Genomic DNA, 22,657 nt, shown 5'->3' on the forward strand with positions numbered 1-22,657 from the left:
GAATACTTGGATTACTTCCACATTAAATTGCATTTTATAAGTAGGAATGCGGCCATCACATACAGCTTACTAAACAGGCCTATTCTGGTGTGTTCTTCTGTTCCAACTGGCTGAATGTGTACCTAAACAAGCAGATAGATTTTTGTATTTGTAGTCCCAAACTGCATACTACAAAACTGTCTTAAGCTACCACAAGCTAATTTTAGCTAATGCTAACATGTCAAACGGGGCTAGTCAGTCTTTCAACGGCTCTGGGGATAGTAAATCAGCATGTAGGAGAATGTAAAGTCGCACGTCAACTATAAAATAGCAAGGTGACCAGTAAAACTACAGCAGACGACTACCCTTGGCTAATTAAAAAACAAAAACTTACTTTAAGATGCTTCTTCAGGTTGGAGGTGGAGTAATTTGGACGCTGAAAGGAGGTTGGTTGCTGGCAAGCAGAGGTTGTACTGCAGTGCAGTTATATTTCCTTCTCCCTTCTCTTTTGTTGTGAAATGCTGTTTAAATTTCCAAGATAGAAACGCATTCCTGCCCTGGCTCTGTTGTGTCGGTTCCGGCTCCATCTCTACCTCTATCAGTGATCACGCAAATAGCTCATTTTTTTCGTTTTCATATTGGGGCTTCTGGGAAATGCATGGAGTTGCGAGAGTGAATAAACTTGTGAAACAGAGAAGTATCGTCATGTAATCCATTGATTTCAACAATGTAACTGTATTCTAAATACCAACTATTTAAATTGTAACTGTAACGGAATACAGTTACTCATGATTTGTATTCTGAATACGTAACGCCGGTACATGTATTCTGTTACTCCCCAACACTGGTTGTAGCAGTGTTTTGCCATTGAGAACGAGCTAGCATGCTAACGGTTAGCCCCCTAGGCCCCTCGTCTTGGCTAGTTACGTAGAAAGCTGTGCAGATTTTGAACAGCTCACCCGGAGACTGAAGGTAGGACACAAAGTTTGTATGCGTGTAGAAGCACCAGAGACACAAAATAACACCCCAAATCCCAGAAAAAGTGATTTTTTTCATAATATGGGCACTTTAAAGTTATTCCTCTAGTTCTTGAACCCATCCAATCCCAGTACAGTTATAAACCTGAGCTGAAGTGCTCACAAACACGCACAAACGCACGTTCCCTTTAATAGAGCTAGTGTTATGGCACTAGGAAAGAATCTGCCACAGTTTGCCCAATCTGACAGCTTTTATTATTTATTAATTGCCTTCCTTTTACAAGCTGGAGAATTCAGTAATTTACTGAGGCCTGCTGGCAGGAGGGTGGAGGAGGTTGTTTTTCCAGCCCTGGGGGACAAAAGGCCCTCTCAGGTTAGTGAGAACATCCAGCACTTCTGCATCCTGACTAGACTTTATTTTCTCCTCTTTTATTCATATATAAAGTGGAGAAATGGAGGTGTGAGCATATTTCATAATACTTTTACTGTGCATTATAAATTCACTTTAAAAACTTTATGAATCTTTACTTTATTCGTTATTGTTTCTGTTTCCCATTACCATTCATTACTGGACAATACTTGACGTTTAAAGTTCCAGCTTACAAATTCAAAGAATAACATGCAGACGTTTTTATAATTATTATTTTTAAAAGACTAATGAATGGGGCGCCCTGGTTGAGCGCGCGCCTCAAGTACCAAGGCTCAGTCGTTACCACAGCGGCCCGGGTTCAATTCCAACCCGCGGCCACTTGCTGCCTCTCTCTCTCTCTCTCTCTCTCTCTCTCTCTCTCTCTCTCTCTCTCTCTCTCTCTCTCTCTCTCTCTCTCTCTCTCTCTCTCCTATCGATAAAATGCTAAATAAAAAATGCTGTATATTGTTACGGAGTATAATTTTATGACATGATTTACAATTACTCTCTGGCATATCATCTGGTGTTTCCGGGCTTTTTCCGTGTTTTGCCTGAAGTTAGAGGGGTTAAAGGTTACATGACGACCATCGACAGGCGACCAACCGAATCGCTCCGTGTCACCGATTACAATACAGATTTCTCTGGGTTTGAGCATTGTTGGAAACATTTGTGATAACGCAACTATACAACTAAACCAAATATATACCATAGGTATAGTGTATACTTTTTAGACACTTTAATGCAGAAATATTACACATTAGATCTTTAACAAAGAAATCTATTTTCAAATTGTGCCACAACTAGGGTGGAGATTAATTCATCTGTCAGTTACTTTAACAATTACTCGTTTAGATTATTCATTTAGTCTACAAATCCCCAGAAAATACTGAAATAAAGTGAAAAATGCTCATTGCTGCATTCAAATGTGCTTTTTTTGGTTTTTATTCAAACAGTCCAAATAATTAAAAACCTTCAATTAAAACCATATAAAATAGTAAAGCAGTAAGAATCTGGAACAAGCATGTGCAGTAGTGCCCTACAGTATGTGCGGAATAATAATCATACAGTACCTCGCTCTCACTACATTCGCTGGGGTCATCACCATGAATGGCCATCTGGTAGCGGGCGTACAGCGCCACCGACTGCTGATAGGACGCTGTGAATTGAGGGTCCTCAAAGTTGACCGGCACTAGCCTCACCTTCAAGCACAGGGTGTGGAGGGAAAGGAGCAATAAGGTGGAGGGAGGTTTTTACAATCGGTTGACAATGAATACAAGGATGGTGGGTTGTTAGATGATTAAAAGAAAGAAAAGAAAAAAAGAAGAAGAGGAAGCATGGGTGCTTTGGAGGAATTGACAGTGCAAGATTCAACAAAAGATGTTTTAAACAGTGTTATCCAAGCGTTTTGGCATCTTAGGCTTCACATCAGTCTCCTAGTCCTCGAGGCAAGCTGGTAACACAGCCGGTCTGTTTTGAGTTTGTGACCTGATTAAGTGATTTATCAGATTTGTGTGCAAAAAGGACACATGAATGCAAGACAAACAATAGGACTCCAGGAGACTGAAAGTGTGTTTTTTAAAATGACTTGAGGATGAGGCTAGTGCACCACCTAGCTTTTATCACAGATCGCATGGAGACGGTTGGCAGTTCAAGATTCAACACAGTGTCAGTGCGTGTAAGGTCCGGACGGAGCAGCAGGAAATCCAAAATTGTGTCTGAGTGAATCATCTCAGCTAGACACAGACTCTTCCAACACTACAGACTCCTCTCAAACAGGCAAACAAGGCTGAACAGACTGCACGCACAAAGACATTTAAGATCTCATCATCACTGCTTAATCCTCGAACTCAAATGCGATTCCAGTTTAGACACAGGGAACTACGGCGCAAGTAGGGTGATGGGGGGGGCAGCCGAGGTAAATGTGTGAAGGTCGAAAGGGTTCAGCTGACAAACTGCCCCCCCAAAAACTGAAACAGCTCACGACTAATGACCTGGCTGGCCAACCGAGGGCCAACTCAGACACCTGGAGAAACACTGCTCTCAACCAAGGCCGTATGGAAACATTTTCCCCTCCATTTCCTCTCCCTTTGACTCGCTCTTATACACATTCACGGTCTTTAATACTAACACCTTAATTCACTTTTTTTTTCTCATTCAGACTTTTTTTTTTTTTTTTCCATCAATTTTAAAACTGCCTTTTTGCTTGATGATGCAAAGTTTAAGCCCAAATGATTTATTAATTACAATCTAGTTTCAGACTTCTACAGTTTAAAGATATCTACAGTACAGTCCTGACTGTTAAAACTGTGAAATGACTCAAAACATGTAAATTATACCCATTACATATTTAAAAGTACAAACTTAATAATAATAATTTGACAAAAACTTCTTCCTGTGTTGCATTTGTTTAAAATATGAAATCACATCCAGGACTTAAAATAAAGAAATTATTGAAGCAATGATACATTTTAGTCCATTATATGATATAAAACAAAAAAAGGACCATAATAAACATATTCATAAGAGATTAGAGCAAGATAAAAATCCTTTTGGTGCCTCTGTAGGAACCCAAACTTGTGGACCCTCTCCCTCCCTCCCTCCCTGGGTACCCCTTGAGCAGGTCGACCTATGCCCCCCCACCCTCTGACCTGGCTCTCGGAGGGTTTGTCAGGAGGGTCCTTGTGAATGGCCATCTGGTAGAGTTTGTACACCTGGTAGGAGGCATCGAACGAGGCTTTGAACTGCGGGCTAGGGGGATTGGAGCGCACTAGCCTCACCTTCAAAAAGAATACGGGCAGACAAAGGTTAACGTCAAAATGGAAAAAAAGTACTGCAGATTAACAAAAGTGGTGATTCAAATCCATAAAAAAAAGGAAGATATCGTCACAAATCAAAGAGAGAAGGAGTGAGAAAAGTGTGTGAAGGGGAAGAGAGACAAACACACCCTCTCCTGGACAGGTGACACGCCTTTGAGGATTTTAAACCATTTTAAAAACAAAATGGAAACATTTCTAGTTTAGTAAAAGGGATTGTTTTAACCAATTGCACCTGTTGGTCACCATAGCTGTATCTTTATGGGAAAACCAGAATACCAAGAGGGTGTGTTATGTCCATCTCGACACAAAAACAGCAGGCGTTACCCAAAATAACAAAGAATCTAACATTCAACACATCATTTGCTGTAATAGAAAACATATAACTACTCGTAAAGGGCTCAAAAAGAAGAGCTTATCATTAGCCTTTTTAACTTTCTATCAACTCTTCATATTGAGTATATGAGCCCATTCCCAGTGCTTCACCATGTCATCTGAGACTCATGTTTAATTCTTGATCCTGATCATACCGAACAGAAATCAGTGTGTCGAGAGGTTTCAGATTAAGGTAAACTAATCATCTTTTTTAAAAGTATTTTTTTTCCTTCTTTTGTTGCTCTTTAATATTTCTGTTATTGTTCTGTTGATGAGTTATCGTGTCTAGTCGAGCTAGAGTGATAACAGTGGTGATATAATGGCCAATATTAGCTAATAGCAGATGAGAGAAATACCAAACTAGGTTTGAGATCATTTAGTTTTGTACACCAGGGAGCCCTGACAAGTTGATTTTTTCAACTGTAAAATGTCTCAGTCAGTATGTATCATAGGCACAATGTCTGTTGCATTTGTGTTTACAAATAAATAAATAAAGAATCCCAATAGCTGATATCCTTATCAGATTTTTTTAAACTCCCAAATATCAATATCGGCCTCAGAAACCCAGGTTCGGTCAGGGTATAGTGTCTGCTGAAATAATGATGATGAGCTGGACACACATTGAAACCAGTCCCAGTTCAGCTAACCTAGCCCAAGTGAGTAAACAATCATGCAAAAGTCAACAAATACAAACATGTATCCAAAAACACCAAAGATGCAAACAAAATAGGATTCTTTTTGTATCGCTATAAATCAAGGTTAACTGGGAGAATAACGAGAAGCCTGTGATAGACACACGTTCAGAAAGGAAAACTAACTGAGTGTTGCTTATGTCACACAAACTGAAAGAAGAATTCAACTTCTACATCCTCCGGCCCCATTTAATTAACCTTAGTCTCTTTGTTTTGAAGCTTTAGTTGCCATATGAATCCCCAGGACGGACAGGATGGAGGAATTGAACCTGGGGTTTGTTTGAGTTGGACCTAAGTGGGTTTCTCTCATATGACCACTTGGCATCTGCATCCTTCATTTGGTCTCTTACAAGGACAATGCTGAAGTTCGGTCCTTTTAATTTCGTTCTTAATCTAGAGATATATTTTCATAGGCTGAAATCCTTTTGGTGAAACAACACTGCAGCAGATTTTGGACGGCATGGAAATGAAATTTTAGCAATTCTCATAACAGTCTTGAAATGTAACACCAACAGTCTGTCTGACACTTGACCGCTTTATGAATGTTTGAATAAAGCCACATAATAAAAGTGGCTTTTGTTTAACTTTAATTAAAATGAAAGATCATGGTTCATCAAAGCTTTATTGAAAGATGTGTTGCTCTTAACCTGGATCTTCAAGACCTTGCAGAACACCATTATAAAGTAATATAATAAGAGCAAACAACTGATTGCATAACCATTGCATGTTAGGAGATTTAGAATGTAATGCTAGTGTGGAGCAGGGTGGGAAATTAACTTTTTTGCCCAATTTTACCAGCAAGCTGTCCTCAATTTAGGTCACCATGTACGTCTCATCTCTGGTTTTTCCTGCATCCACCGTTTGTTTGTGTGTGTGTGTGTGTGTGTGTGTGTGTGTGTGTGTGTGTGTGTGTGTGTGTGTGTGTGTGTGTGTGTGTGTGTCAGTCGCGGGGGGAACCGAGCAGCAGAGAGGCCGACAGCAGCAGCAGCTTTCAGCAACTGAAAAATCGTTAGAGCGTACATTGATGTTTAATACAGGTTGGCAGGACGGTCTGAAATGTTTTGCACGGTCGTTCGCTGTACGTTTTGTCAATGCGCCACTTGTTCAAAAAGTACCTTCTCTTTTTCTTTTCCTCTCCTCAACAGTTTGTACATTCACAGCTACTCCTGACTCCGCAGCGGGCCTCTTAACACCGGGGATATGTCGCCACATTTTTTTTTAACCGATAATTTTCCTTTCGTCTGTACCTCAGCTCAGCTACGTGGTGTCACGGACTAGAGCTGAAAACTACTTCACAAAAGTCTGGAGTTGATGGAAATATGTGTGGTCAAAGCCCCGGCTGTGAACGGTTTCAGTTCTTCACAATAAAAGTCCTCCGTTATTTTGGTATTTTAATGTTTTTATTATGACGCAGCAAAATCCGGAAATGTTGGGGATTCATTAGCAGTAACGTAACGCGACTCCTATAAGCATTGTGCATTGTTACTTAGCAACAGCATTCTTTGACAAAAGCTGTCCAATCCGTTACAAGGAATGTTTTACAATCCACCCGCCACTGTGGCTGGTATACAAGGCAAAGTCACCCTCCACTTTGAAAAAGTACCTGCCATTGGCTGGTGGCGGGTGCTAATTTCCCACCCTGGTGTGGAGACAGTAGAGAAGATTCTTGAAGGGAATAGTGGGTGAACAGTTCCACACTTTCCTGAGGTGCCTGAGAGGCTCAGAATCACATTCTTACACTGAACCCTGGTGGTGGCCACTGGAATTGCATTTAAAGCCAGAACAGAGGTAACTACCACACTGTACATACAGTAAGGTATATCTAAACCTGTCTACCCTGTCACTGTGATATATCTCTTTGCTATGCATTTAAATTACACCAAAAGCAATAAGCTCCTCCAATGTCACAGATGCCAGAGTATACAGGGCAAGTGAGAAATGTTGCCTGACCAGTAAGCAAAGGTGAGCATATGACAATAATTCCTCTCTATATGGATTAAAACCGTTTGTATCCTGCAGAGTATTCTCATCAGTCGAGTAGCGTGATAACTTTAACAGATGCATTTATGATGAAATTGAGCTGCTGCTACATTTAAATGATCTAAACATCTTTTTTCTGGTACTGATGTGAAAACCTCTTAAAACCTGCAGCTCAGTCAATGGTACAGAAGCCCAAGACTCGGCATCAAATTCACTCAAGTGCTTATCCTCCAAATCTGATGCAGCCTAGCCACATGTAATAAACAGCTAAATCTGTCAAATGGAGGCATCTCTTAATTATTTGACTTGGGAAACATGTAATTAACCTTCCTTTACAAAGGATGGCCTCATGTCTACGCCGACTTAGTGAAATGGAAGGATTATTGTATGCGAACAAATTGGAAAGAGCTGACTGGGAGGAGGTCTCAGGGGGTGTGTAGACAAGAGACAGACACTGCCTGGTTCATCACTGCATCTGGCTCAAATCTTGGTCAAGACCAAAAATGACGTTACTCTACCAACCTCAGCTTGAGGCCTTCGTTCTGCCCCATGCCAAAAGTTCATTTCCATGTCTTCTCGTACCGACTGAGCTGGGAGCTGTGGTTTTAATGTCATCAGCAGGGTAACGGGACCTAGTTTGTGTGGTGTGCCTGTCATATGGTTGAAAATCCGAACTGGGAGAGGAGTGGTTTTTCCACTCTGCTCTGGCCAGCTTTGCTCTCCACACACATAAACACATGGTGAAGTCACTGGGGCTAGGGGAGAGAGCTCTATGAAACCAAATGTTCAAGCTAACTAAATCCAAACATTATGGAGACTTTTTCTTAATGGCAGCTGGAAACATCACAATAGGCTGATGTTTATTCCAATTCACATAAAAAGAGAAAAAGAAAGTACCAACTCTATATTTCTGCTCACCTCAAGGCAATGAGAAGAGTTTTCAGGCAATGACTCATTGATGAAATCTTCCAGGGCTTTGGGTAGCTTGGGCTGGGCCGGAGCGGGTGGGGTAGGAGAGACAATAGAAGAGACCCCGTCAGCCTGTCTAATCTGCTCTTTCTGAAGACGTCGTTCCTTTCTCAAGTCTTTGGCCTTCCGACAGGGCGGCCGGCCAGGATCAGCTCCCATCCCTGCACCCCAGAGAAAAGACAGAAGAGGGGGAGAACTGTAAATGCTTTCCAAAGGTTAGGTTAGGTGGGGGTGCTACGAAAACGCCATTCTTAATCTATTTTCATGTGAAAGACATGGCATAGCATTTGCAAAGTATTTCCAGGTGAGAATATGGAAGAAAAAAGAGGCAGTTATAAGAAATAATTGAATTACTCCTTAAAACGCTGCCTTTAGAATATGAATTAACACAGAAGTAAGAAAGGTGGTAACTTCAAGCTGCTGGCATTGATGGGTCCCAAAGTTGGGGCAGGTTTTGTGAGTGTTAAGGCAGCTACACACCGGGCCGATAATCGGCCATTGGGACAGTCTGGCGAGGTCGGTGACTCGAGTCTGTTTGGTGTGTTCCGTGCCGTCGTCCGTCCGAGGGGCTGTCGGCCTTCATTTTGGCCGACCTGACGTGCTCAGTCGGAGAAAGGGCAGTCGGGACTCTCGGAAACGGGAAGCGGAATGAGCGTGACTAGAGTCTCTCAAAATCAGACGAAAATCTTATAAACTGACCTTTGTCGATCTGAAATGAAGACAGATTCAGCAACTGCATGGCCTATAACTATTTTAGTACAATGAGATCGTATTCTGAACAAGCCGCCATGACAGTCTGTCTTTGAATTTCCAGAGAAAACAAACCCACGTGACGCGTTCGTCCAATCAGCTGCCGGTTTTCATTTTTGGGCGACAATACAGATTAGCGCCGCCTGCTGTTATGGAGACGTATTACGTCTCGTCGCTTTGGTGTGTTCCGAGGCACTCGGGGAGACTGATCAGTCCAACTGCCTTTTCTGCCAACGGTCAGCCGTCTGGTTGGTGTGTAACTGCCTTTAGACCATGTCTCCGATGGATTTTCCCCTGCCCCTCCGGACAAACGGGCTGCATGTTTACTTTAGTGTATCCCCTGCCGAAGAAGCCAGTGTCAACAGACAGGCCTATGAAAGTCCTGTTCTTGTTTCTCTGCCTCAATAGTCTTTATATTACATCATTGCTCATGAGGCTATAAAACTATATGATCTGTGTTGGCCCAAATGATTAGCAGCTAGCTAGTGTGCGTTTATATAAAGAAACAAGAAGAAGCAAAAGACATAATGAATCCACAGTTGTTGTTTTTTTCTAAAACCTACAACAACAAAGATAAGAGATCTTGGTTAGCTGGTGTGGGCACATTGAGGTTGTTACGAGCAGAACACACACAAACACACACACTTTCTCTGTTTTTCTTCCTCAACAAGACTGACATGAACAATCTGAAGCAACTAAATCTCTCCCTGTTTCCCTCTCTCTGTACCCCTCCTCATCCTTCTGCTTCTCCTCCTCCTCCAAGCACCACCACCACCTCCTAGGCTCTTGCCAAGCCCTGCAGCTCTACGGGCATCCCATGTCAACAGTTTACACGCCCACATCCTGTTTGGAGCAATAAGGAAACGAGAGCTATTTCCTCCTTGTCCTATTGCCAGCCGCTGCCATCAGCTCACTTACTAACTTTCCCCTGTGTTGACGTAACAAGGAAGAGAGGGACGCCTGGTCCTGACAAGGGGAGAGGGAAACTCTGGCACTGGCCACGGTTCACTGGCAGCATGCAGCTTCAGCTGACTCAAGCTAAATTTTTTCTACTGTAAGGTACAGCTTCTGTCAATAGACGGTAAAATCAAAGAACAAAGCGATGCCGTAGATTTCCACGGAGCCCAGTGAAGTCTATTAGAAGCACTTTTCTGGTGATGGCTGAGCGTTACTGCACAGCCTTCTGAGCTTGACTACATAGATGTGATGTGAGCAACCTGTCTGAAAGTTGGAAGTCTTCTGGTAGCTGTGCCAGGAGAAATCTCAATCATTCTGAATCTTGCAGAGACGGAGAGCGTAGGTATATGTAAGGAGATAACATAGGCACAGGCTAACTATTGCTAACTAAAATGCTAGTTAACATTAGTAATTAAACTAAAACAGCTAATGTAAGTCGAAACTGCCTGCAAGCTTCTCCTGTACTATACGGTAATTCCTCTACTATGCGACAGTAAGTCCCGTGGTTATGACACAATCGTTAGCCTATTTTTACAAAAACGTCTGCTACGGAGGCATAACGTGAGGTACAAGGTAATGGAGCCTTTTATACATTGTCGTGTTTCTTTAAATATAAACAATGGACAAACAGAGTCTTTAAACTCTTCAGATGTAAAGTTATTCGCTGTCAGAGTGACGCCAAAATGAATGGCAGTCAATGGAATGCTAACGGCAGGTGATGTTGGATAGCATCAAAATGGCTCCATAGGAGGTACACTTTGTGGAGGCTCGCTTACCCCCTTGCTTCTGTCCTGTGAATAGTAAAAACAGACCACAGCAGGAAATTTATGCACTTTTTTGGCTTATTTCATGATTTATCTTTAAATCCTGACTTGTACTTTTGAATGTACAAGGTGAACTAAAACCTTGAGGATGACAACAACAACAGTTAAATATTCAAGTATAATATAACTAAATTTCAATGCAGCTTTGAATCACTAACTGCTATGTTCTTGTTAACAACTTGTTTCACATTTTCACAAATTGAGTTACTAGATGGAGAATTACCTGGTCCTTGCATCATCTCAATATCCCTGTTGGCTGTATTGGTCTTTAAAAGTAAATGACTGGAAAAGAGGGAAGTATTTCTAAGCAAGCCTTCGGATATAAATATAAAACCCTAATGGTTGTAAATGGATTTGAATGGTTTCCTCTATAAATACGACAAGGTCAAGACGGACTGGTCACACAAACACATCAACCCTTATCCATGATCACTCTGTCCACGTGCCTCTCTTCCCATTAATTGCACTCTCACTACACACACACACACACACACACACACACATACAGGTACTCCTGAGGACAGCGTATGCAGCCGTGGTGAAGATAAAGTCTGACAGATCAGTTCCTGTGGAGGATACATTCTCCCGCTCCAGCAGTTAGCACTTCATAAAAGCTGTGACACTCTCCCTCCCCGCTTCCCCAAACGCACATACAACTCTCAAAATCAGTGTAAACTGTTGTGACATACTGCTTTCTTGCATGTAAACATGTAGAGACACTACAATTCATTCACTGTGGGAGGAAGATGCTGTTATATATGTGACTGAGCAGCCACTAAAATATTAACATGGAGGTATGAAGTATACTCTGGGAAACTGTACTGTCTGCACTATTTATTCTGCCTACTTAAAGCACACTATACTGCTATATCCTACAATAATACTGCTTCCTGCTTCTTACAAACTAACACATGCGGGCCATCATGCTACCACTTAAAAGGTCCAGTGTGTAACGTGTTTAGTTGTTAATTGTCAAAATCTGTGTTGCCCGTTCACAAACTTGTCCTTTTTTCATGAATATTTACCACCACCATTAATTCCAAGTATTCCTATTGGCTTGAAATTTTACATTTGCATTCGCATGAATGAACTGGGGTAGACGCTCCATATTCATGCCCCATCTTGAAATACGTTAGCCGGTAAGGGACATACAGGACATACTGCTCCGCCTTTCGCGTTTCTGCTGTCACATGATTAACTCACAGGTGCTGCTAACGCTGCTAATGGGTATCGTAGCTTCAGTCACATATACAGTCTTTAAATATGTATATGTGCACAACGAGTATGGCAGTGCCAGCCGCAGTGATCCTACGGCTTGACCACGACAGTTGTCGCAGCGGAAAATACTCCTTTTTTCAGCTCCGCTGCAACTCCCCGTTTACATTTTTTGTGTAACGTTAGCTTCGGTATGGCAACCTGGGGCCTGTTGCACAAAAGTAGAATGAAGAAATCCAGGATAACTGAAAAAGCGCAGCTTGACTTAGTGTGGTCCGCTCATTGCGGCTTAATCGGTTGCACGTTTGCCGAGCCAGGATGAGAAGGTGAAGCTATGTCAAGCCAGGTGTAGATAGCTGGGATAAGTGCACGTCCACGACTTTCTTAAATAGACCACGGTATCGATCACAGATTTACTGATGCAGAAATGGAGAAGACGCGTGCGGCATGTGTTTAACCCGCTGAGCAGCAGCTGTTAATGGAAAATTACGAGGAGGTGAAACATTTAACATGCAAAAAGGGAAATACGGCTGTTGTTATCAGACAGAGAGAAAAAGTCCAGACAGACAAAACAATGCGTAAGGATTTAAAAAGATCTACTTAGGGCCTACTAGTCACTCCACATTTTTACAAAGTTTTAATTGCTTTTAATATGCTTGTTTTATGTGCTGGTTGTATTGCTGTATCTGTTTTGTGCTAAATGTGCTGGTTTTAGTGTAAAGTGTCTTTGAGTAGCCTGTAAAGTACTATATAAATAAAATGTTTTATTATTTAGACTACTTTGCCTTAAAAGTGAGCAGAGGGAATTCATGTTCCTCGGGCAATTTACCCTAAGGACTAGGCTTAACTTAAACCCTTATTCATAATGAGAGAATATGTTTTACAACCATATCCACAAATCTCTATAAGCTATAATTCTAAATATATTTCTACAATTAATGTTCATACAGAACAAACATGACTGGACAAAAACTAGAAAAAGAAGTAAGTGACTTCAATACACACTGTAAGCATATCTGTAAAACAATATAGCCTATTATTCAGGTATTTTTCTCACTCCCAAGCTCCAAGATGCGTGACGGCACCAAAATAAAAAGATCCAAACGACTGCAATAGTAGGATTTAAATCAAACTTGTGACCGCAATAGTGACAAGTAATGCATGTTTTTTGCATGCACATTTAGAAGACAACGGAATAACTGTTAAACATGTTTATTTCGGATCAGAGCAGCAGCTGATTTAACACATCAGACTCCAGGATTAATCTTAGCCTGGCTGTTAGCCTGCTGTGGAGCAGGCTAGCTGCAAAGAATAAATCTCCATGGTTACTTGGCTGGGTTTAATTCAACCTGCTTTTGTGCAACCAAGTCAAAGCTAAATTCATCCAGGATAACTTGAATATCCCGGCTTAATCCCTTATCCTGGTTTTGTGCAACAGGCCCCTGGCTAAAATATGTGCGGAGGGCTTATCCAGTGTATTTATCAAGTATTATTTATCGTCAGCCCAGGCTTGGTCACAGTACTGAGGTGCATCCTTTCTTTCGTGATAAACTTCCTGCTAGAGTAATTTCCACGTTCTGTTACTGAAGTATGTTCATATAGAGTTACGTGGTCAGTGATCCCCGTCGGGTGGTATTTCGCTTACCTGACAGTTGACACCCTGGTGTTTGGCTTTTTAGCCATGCAACTGTCGTACATGGCTTTGTGGTGTTTTTTAAGTGGTGATACAGGTTAGTGGTGTTGCCCCCGTGAGGTAGCAACATTAGCAAGGCACGTTTTGCACAATACGTGACGGTTTGCAGAAACTTCCTCTGCAGACCTTTTTACTCTCGCGTGTCCAGGGTGTAATCGCAGCCTCTGCGATTAAAAAAAATCTAATTTTAACATATCGCAATTTAATTGCAAATGCAATTAATCGTTCAGCCCTGCTGACTAGCTGGACTTTTATTGCAACACACACAACACATTGATAAAATACTTAATTTCAAGAATACAAATACTTGTATGCAAGTTTCACTACTTGTGATTACCTAAAAAGCCGATCCTAGGACAGCTTTGCAAAACACAACACGTACTTCTGTATCTGTTTACCTCTGGCTTTGCGTACAGTATATAGAAAATGGGGAGCCAATGTTTCTCAAGCTAGAACTGGAACCTGCCCAAAGCCATAAAGCACTCCAGTCATAAAACTAGAGGAAAGATATGTCCAGGTGTTTTCTGTTGGAGGTGAATAAGGGGGGAGTGGAGAACCACTGGGCCAACATAGTAAATCCTCCTTGCTTCCTCTTTGCTAGCCTCCTGAAAAGGCATATTATTTCTGACAGTCTGGGTAGGAATAGTGTGGTGCTGACACAGGTGTAGGAGCAGGAGGACACTGGCACCGCTGTATGTTTATGTCTGCATCTGGATCAACCTGTGCCAACACCAAGCTTTCCTGCCAAAGTACAGCTTTCCAATGTACGTCCCTGCCTTTTGATTAATGAGCAAGGGGTCCTGCTCTCATTAGATGTTTGAGAGGGGGGAAAGTGGTTGAGGCCTGAAACATGAGCAGTTGTTAGAAGTGCTGCTTCCTGTGTTTAATAGGAGTTTATTATCTCCCTTTACTGTGAGTGTTATTTATTCATTAGTGTGAGTTGGCTGTGAGAATATCCTGTACTGGAGAGTAAGGAGGAGAACATGACAGATAAGCCCAAACCAGACACACTCTTGAAAACAAAGAAGAAACACCAGCCTCATTCAACAAGCTGCTGCACAGTGGAGTCTATTACAAGGTGAACAGTGACACACTGTGGCGGGCAATGGCGCTTCAGCTACAACACCACAGTGGCACTCTTGCAAATGATTGTGGTGAATTGACATTAAAGCTACCGTCCCTACTTTTAAAGTCGTCCCTACTGCAGTTTCAAAAATACCAGACATCCAAAAAAAAAAATAATACAACACAAAACAACAGCTAACAGCTATTTGGTAGGTGCAGCAGAACCACAGTAAAAGCAGATAACCAAACATGATTCCTGTGTAAATGCAGCTGCTGTAATGTCAATTTCACACCAAGGCTGCATGAGCCAGCATACATTTGGCATCCAAGTTCATGAATTCATGTAGGGCTGCAACTAACAATTATCATTATCGATTAATGTGCCAATTTTTGTCTTGATCTATTGAAAATGGTGAAAAATGCAGTCCAAAACCAAAAGATATTTACTTTACTATCAAATTTCAGTAACAAAAGCACTCTCACAATTGAGAAGCTGAAACCAGCTAATATTTGGCATTTATGCTTAAAAAAAAAAAAAAAAACTGAAAAGATTACGCGACCCATCAATTAATCGTTGCAGCTCTATGGTTCATGTTCTTCATGAAAACAAAATGTGTTAAATAAGCTAAAACACCTGAAGAGCTATCCTGGTAAAGGAAAATCACAGTAATAGGCAATGTGTTGTTATTACATTATAAGTAACTAGTCATTTATCACACCATTTTCAGTATCAGCAAGAACAACCCTGATTGTTGATTAGGGCTGGGCAATATATCGATATTATATTGATATCGTGATATGAGACTAGATATCGTCTTAGATTTTGGATATCGTGATATGACATAAGTGTTGTCTTTTCCTGTTTTAAAGGCTCCGTTACAATAAATGATATACTTTTCTGAACTTACCAGACTGTTCCAGCTGTTCTATTATTTGCCTTTACCCACTTAGACATTATGTCCACATTACTGATGATTAGTTATCTAAAATCTTAGTGTGAAGATATTTTGTTAAAAGCACCAATTGTCAACCCTAGAATATCGCCGCAATATCGATATCGAGGCATTTGGTCAAGAATATTGTGATATCCGATTTTCTCCATATCGCCCAGCCCTGTTGTTGATGAGTGCTAGCAGCTATTTGAAAGTGAATCAGATTTCTTACCTGCTTTTGGAGCTGCGGCTGTTCTCTCATCCGCGACAGACACTGGATCTTTTCTTGATGTTCCCGATGTTTCGGTAGCTGCGGCATCCGCTACCTCTCTCTGAAATTCGGTGATGTCGGCACGCTCTGGTAGTTCCTTCTGAATGTCTGTGATAGCAGCACACTTAACTTCTGAGTGGCAGACTTTACTCGGTTCCCGTGGACCTGCTTCTTCACACACCATTCCATTGTCCATTGGCTCCCCTGCAAGGCACACAATTGCTTACACCAGATAATGTGTACTACAGAGCCACAGTGTCAACACTGTTTTGAGTTTGTGCCCATCTCTTCCTGTAATTCCAACCATGCACTCTTATGCAGTCCAATAGTCCAATAGTGTTGGCCGCTGACTTCAGTTTCTTCCATTTTTTTTCTTCATATCAATTCAGAGAAGTTTATCAGACAATACACATGCATTAATAACTATTATACAAAAATAAATATACTCTCACCATCACCCTCTCCTTTCGGCAACTCCCCTTTGGAAATGAATTTGCTTATCTTCTTCATGACTTTCTTGTGGGATTTGGAAGGCTGGAATTTCAGTGCATGACATCTTGACAGAGAGCACAAAGGTAAAGGTTTGGTTAGAATATGTGTATATATTTCTGCTGTTACACAAATATGTAATACAGCATATCTAGCTAACTACAATGGCTCATCCTCACATGTTCCATGTTATTCTGGTCTTGCCAGTTCTGAAGTTGAAACTGAATCATAGGGGGAAATCCTGATGGCTAGAATTACCTGATGGTATACTGTGGACAGCAGGTCTTGTTCAGTTTGGGCTTATAGACATATTTCCCACTTCTGAAAAAGGAAAGAACAGATAACCCAAATGATATTTCTTGAACTATAATAATGAGAAAATTCAAAAGGACCATTTATTGCATGAAGGTAGAGACAGCTCCTCACCTTCTCCATCCTCGGTCTATGAGGTCTTGGTAGTCTTGTACAGTCATGGTGTGAGACCACATCCCTGGATATAAAAGAAAAAAAAAAGGAACCTGATAACTTTAAAACAAATTGTTTTCATATGATTTTACATTATACTTTTCATATGGAATAAACATCCTTCAGAGCATTGCTGTCTCATGCCTAACTTGAAGGCTATTATATTAGAAACAGGCAGAAAAGAGTCTTGAATTAGCTCGGCTGAACGAAATACATATAAGAGACAGTTATAGGTAAATATGCAAGTCATGTTTGTCAAGAAGCTGCTCACAGAGTCTGGTGGGAGGTCCACATGTTTGTTTCATCTTAAATCACCAAAGTCCCCCAAAGTACATTCCCACAGTCCCCAATGGTCACAAATGTATTATTTGTGTCCACAGCAGCTTGGATCCTACTTCCCAGAACTGAGGTCTAAGCTCCCCGTTTCAACTCCTGACCTTCTCCTCTGCAACCATATACACACACACACACACACACACACACACACAAAACTCATCTCAATAACAAGACCACTATCAGTTTACAGCTAAAACAACCGAGGGAATTCACTGTGTAACAGTTCACACAACACACACTGAGTTTGCAACTAAGTATAATGTTCTATGTCCCAAGAGAATGGTGTTTAGCCAGAGTCCACAGAGACAAGGAGACGACACAGTGGGAGCCAACAAACAGACACTACAACAGTGCAGCAGTTAATGACTGGAGCTAGTTCTAAGGCCGGCAGATACAGCAGCAAGACTGCAGGCATAAACAACTGAATAAACTGTATAAATTCAACGTCAGTGATAATAATTATCATTGTTATTACATGGGCCATTTTGAAGGTTGAAGGAACTGAAGACACCGAGCAGAACGAAACAAGAATTACCGCCTTGAGGTTGTATGCCTCCGTCAACCAATCAAGTTGCAGTTTACATCCATGTCTGTCCAGACTTGCATTATCTATGTAGTGAAGAATTTGACGGAATTTAATAAAAAGGAATCATGTGCAGGACGGACAACCCTAAAAACATAATGCTACACTGGCCACGGGCTGTCACTGGCGCGGAGGCAAAAAAAAACACTTACAGAATAAAAGGAGATGTTCAGTGAAAACACCGGCATAAACAAGAGTGAAATCCAGCAAAATGCACAGCATACATCTATTATTTAAGATCCTTTGGGAGTTAAACACCAAGCATGTATGGCCTCAGTCACCATACATTTCGAATATAATCTCTCAGGAGTCTGCCCTGCGACCCCAATGTTTGTGTCCCAGAATTCTCATGACCTGTGTAATTACAGAGCTGTCAAGTTTTCATATAAATTTCACATGAAATACTAATTTCAGTATTATGTTAAGAAACATTGAATATGCCAAAAACCCCGATATCAAGTCAGGCAGGAAGTCAGAAGTTTAAAAAGTAATAGTTAGTTCCAGAGCATGTGAGTGCGGCAGCTGCTGTCATCATGGCACAACGGGAGTGCCTTTCTATTGTTCACACCTGACCAGCCTCCCCGGAGGCATGACAGACACAGGAACAGAGAGGAGGGCAGATGTTGTGCTCAGTAGTGTGTGGGGGTCGCATTTGCTTTTCACGTAACACTGTTGATAACGTCACTGCGCCAATCACATAAGAGGAAAAAGCATCATCTCACTGAGCACCTGCTCGGAAAAGTTAACAATACAGGAGAAACACTGCTCATGTAGAAATCACTCCGCTGATCTATAGACTGTTTTACATGTCTTGCCAGAAACATGTAAAACAACAAGGCCATCAAAAGTCTTAATATAATAACTAACTGGACCTCAACGACGCTTGAAGTAATTTCAATAGTTGTAAATCTAGTGCACTTTCAATTAACCTGGATCAACTGACCAGTCCGCTGCGGACTCTGCTAGCCTGGCCAAAGTCTTCAAATGTAAACATCAGAGTTAAACGCAGAGGGAAAGGTGAAGATGGCTATCAGCTACGACCTATGGCTACCATCCCGACCACGTGGACGAGCATCTCTACATCAGAGGGGACACAGCGTGGAGGAATTAACACCAACTGTGACTTCTCTGCTGGGCACCCTGCAGTGGCCAGTGTGCAGGCGCTGGACATAGAGCTGGGTGGCCTCCGTGCCGCTGTCGGTTTTTAAGCAGGATGTCGGGAGCTGTGGTGTCCTTGCGCAGAGACTTGGCTGGATCCTGGAGTGCCGGCGCCATTCAAGCGGGGGACTCTTTTTCTGTGTGCCGATCTGACGGCCACATTCTGCTTCGTGATGATTAATAATGCACAAGTTAAAAGGAGCTGATGGGATAACTTTTCACTGGAATTGTACCTCGTACGATTTCATGTTTTGCCATTTGCATTCACACTGGCCAAGTGGCCATAGGAACTGACCTTTTGTTATTATAACACAGCCATCTAACCACCACTATGCAGAAAAGGGAAAAGACCCTGCCCTGAAGTAGGAACTGAAAGAGTTACAGGAACTGTGGTCAGAGGAACTTAATAATCCCCAAATTGGTCCAGTCGGAACACGAGAAAAAAAAAATGTTCTAGGAAGTGCAAAAATCCCTCCGGTCAGAAAGTGGCTATAGTCAACCTGTCTCGCCCCTGCTAACCTACTCTGAATGAACCCGTTCTGTCCCACAGAAAATCCCTTCCCATCTTCTTACTTCTTTTTGCAGCTTGGTGTCAAACTCAGAACTTCTGAAAAATGCTAAATTAAATTGACCTTTGCTGGCTTTAAATTAACGTCAAAGTACAGTTTGTCATCTTTTGGTGCCCTTTAAGCTCTGCTCAATTGTCCTGTACAGAGCATTTATAAAAGGTTTCATAAATCTTCATGGCATGTGACTGTGTGGTCTGTGTCACAGTTCCTGTGAACAGATCCATGGCAGAATGTTCCTGAATCCTGGCACTGTAGGATTCTTGTGGGCTAATGAAACTCTACCCCGAATTAACCTAATATATTAAGCTTCCCTTACTTTTCATTAAGTATCCAGTTACACAGCAGGCGGTGGGTGGAACGGCTCTTTTCTGGTTCATGGCTGTCCAAGACACAATATTCAGAAATGTAGTCTAAGAGCTTTCACGGTTTGATTTTTGTTTTTTTTACTAAAACTATTTCAGTGTTCACTTGGAAGTGAGCCCAGGTTACCGATCACAACTGGACCAGGGAGGACGGATTTCCACTGCAGCTTGACGGAGTTGTTTCTCATCTCCTTAAACTGAACAAATAATGAAAGAATGTACAATGTGTCATTTTCTACCGCTACGGGTCTCTCAATCAAAACAATTACAAAAGCCCCAGTTTGATGAGGTTGTGAAGCAGAGCGGGATCAGGTTGTCGTCTTCACCATCATTGCCATCATGGCAGTCAGCTTCTTGTGGTTAGGATTCCTTCAGTGTTTATCATTCAGGAGGTTTTTTACCAGGAGCCGATATTATCTGCAGACGTCCCATTTGTCTCCAAAACAAACGAACCAGGTGACTAAAACCGGTAAAAACACGGAATCTGAATTTCACGTTAAAAATCAGTGTTTCTTTTCTTCAGGCGACAAACAAACAAACAAACGTTTGCTCGGCTTGTTTCTCTGATAACTTAAACTCCAGATGTCCAATGAATACAATACTTCATCCAGTCAATATGTATAGTTAAAAACGACCAAGAGCTAATAGCAAAAAAAGAAAAAGTGTATCCTGAAAATTGATAAAAAGTCAATTTATGACAACCACACTGTCACTCAGAAGTTAAGTGTGCTGCTATCACAGGGATAATGTAAGTACACAACTAGGGTTGCACGATATTGACAAAATGTGATATTACGATATCGATTATGAATATTGCGATATCGATATTAATTTCGATATTTTTAAACATATGTAAAATCACAAAAGTTACGGGAAAACGCATCAAAATAGATTCATAACAAATTAAACAAGTTTTCTTACAACACAAGGTTTATTTCAACTGACGGTCGTATTGGACTGGTACAACATGAATAAATGAATAAGGACCATGTCTACAGAACAGGACATGTTTTACTGGTTGGACAGTATAAAATATACAAAGAGAACAGGACAAAACTTTTCTTTCGCTTCTCCGATTTGTTCCGTTTTGTTGTCTCTATCTATTTCTTCACTTACACTGTCGCTCTGTCGAAATATGCACACACGTGGTACGCTCCGGAGGGTTTGTCACGTAGTGGACCCGTGCGCTGACGTGCACTAACATGTGCAAGTGGCACGGTAACTGGCCAATGAAACATGATCATTATAGCGTTTCAAGCGGGCTCTAAATAAAACACAACTAAGCCGCACAGTCAACGGACGGGACGCAGCGCTCCACAAAATAAACAAAATATTGCATACTTATTGCGACACGTTCGATATATTGCGATAACGATATTGAGTCGATATATCTTGCACCCCTATACACAACTCAACAAAATAAGACAAGTCTTTATAGACATTTTAATGCGGAAAAGTTAAATAGTATACCTTAACTACTAAATAGGGGTAAAAACTGAATGAATATTTGCACCAATATGTTTTTATCTCAGAGGATGCTGCCCCTGTATAAAAGCAGCAGTTTGTTGAGATCACATAGTACACAACGGTAAACACGCTGCTGTCTTCTGTTTCAGCATGCTGGGAGTCTCATATTTGTTTATGCTGTTGGGGCACTCCACTCATCTCGTATTGTTACGCCATTCACCAAATAATTAGACGATCATCATATTATGTGATTTGTAGACTCGCATTGCCAGACTTATCGCCACAGCGCTGCGGAGGAAGACTTGGGACTTTAAGTATTTTGCTCTGTGTAACGTTACATAAAACCCCTGCTTCTTACTGACCATCATATCTGAGCTCTCCAGACCTAAATATGTAAATACACGATAGCATTTCCGCAAGTCATATTACCTGCCACGTAAAGGCCTCTGGTTGCAGTGTCACAGCACTGACGGACCTAACGAAAGCAAGACAGCTGCACTTCGCTTGTGAGCGCAACATCCTTGGTCCCGTCCTGCTCTGTTACCCCGGTATGCTAGTTAGCTACCTTGATGCTAGTAGAAATACAAATGTAGGCTACTGCTAAGCTGCTAATGTTACAGCGTTAGTCTCGAGTAACTATTATTGTCCAACGGAATAGTAATTCAATAACATAAGCCCAACCGTACTTAATTATCTTATCGTTTTATTCTACGACAGTCTTGGTTTGTTTACCACGATTGCTTGTTTACAAAGATGCTAAGAGCTAAAAACTGAGTTAACGCTAACAACCCAAAACTATCCAAGGTAACGTTACCTTATGTGTGCACTCGGTTAAATGTACTGGTCTTGTACTAAAATACAGCAGATATAACATAACTTACTCAAATGTACTGACATAACGACTACAGTGCACTGCCAACATTAGCTAGCTATCCCTCTCTCAAAGCAAGCAAGTAGAGGGGGCTAACGTTAGCTCGTTAGCATAAGAGCCAGTTCAGCGATACCGAGGTTTTTTCGCTGACGTTACTTGATTAGACACTTACCATGAGAAAAGTTTCCTTCATCATTTTTACAGTAACCACACCGGTAACCACCATCCCCGCCGAAGTATTCAACTATTGTATAAGACTTGTTTCCTGCCATCTTTAACATCGAGTCAGATGACAGCTGAGTTTGCCCGGTGTCTGCCCAGGCAAGTACTGCAGGATGTCAAGGCCCGCCCATACACAACGTCACTAGTGCAGCGTTAACGACAAGTGGGAACTTTTGAAAGTGTTTAACATCCAGCCCTCTCAAATCTGAAAAGCTTTGTGTTGTTGTGTGATGT

General features: G+C 41.5%; 1 protein-coding gene across 3 annotated transcripts in view; it reads right to left on the minus strand.

Moving 5' to 3' along the window:
- ate1 (arginyltransferase 1) overlaps positions 1-22,543 on the minus strand; it is a 62,506-nt gene extending 39,963 nt beyond the window's left edge. The window contains exons 1-8 of one of the 3 annotated variants that reach the window (XM_078273661.1): positions 22,374-22,543; positions 16,817-16,880; positions 16,649-16,711; positions 16,354-16,457; positions 15,863-16,105; positions 8,144-8,355; positions 4,014-4,142; positions 2,436-2,564 (exon numbers count right to left, since the gene is read on the minus strand). In XM_078273661.1, the coding sequence (XP_078129787.1) occupies positions 2,436-2,564; positions 4,014-4,142; positions 8,144-8,355; positions 15,863-16,105; positions 16,354-16,457; positions 16,649-16,711; positions 16,817-16,880; positions 22,374-22,482 (1,053 nt within the window). In that variant the 5' untranslated portion in view covers positions 22,483-22,543. The remainder of the gene's footprint in view (positions 1-2,435; positions 2,565-4,013; positions 4,143-8,143; positions 8,356-15,862; positions 16,106-16,353; positions 16,458-16,648; positions 16,712-16,816; positions 16,881-22,373) is intronic. The other 2 variants (XM_078273663.1, XM_078273662.1) reach the window with 2 other exon arrangements.
- Positions 22,544-22,657: the final 114 nt, after the last annotated feature.

This window comes from Sander vitreus, chromosome 17 (assembly GCF_031162955.1).
Source record: "Sander vitreus isolate 19-12246 chromosome 17, sanVit1, whole genome shotgun sequence".
NCBI lineage: Eukaryota > Metazoa > Chordata > Actinopteri > Perciformes > Percidae > Sander > Sander vitreus.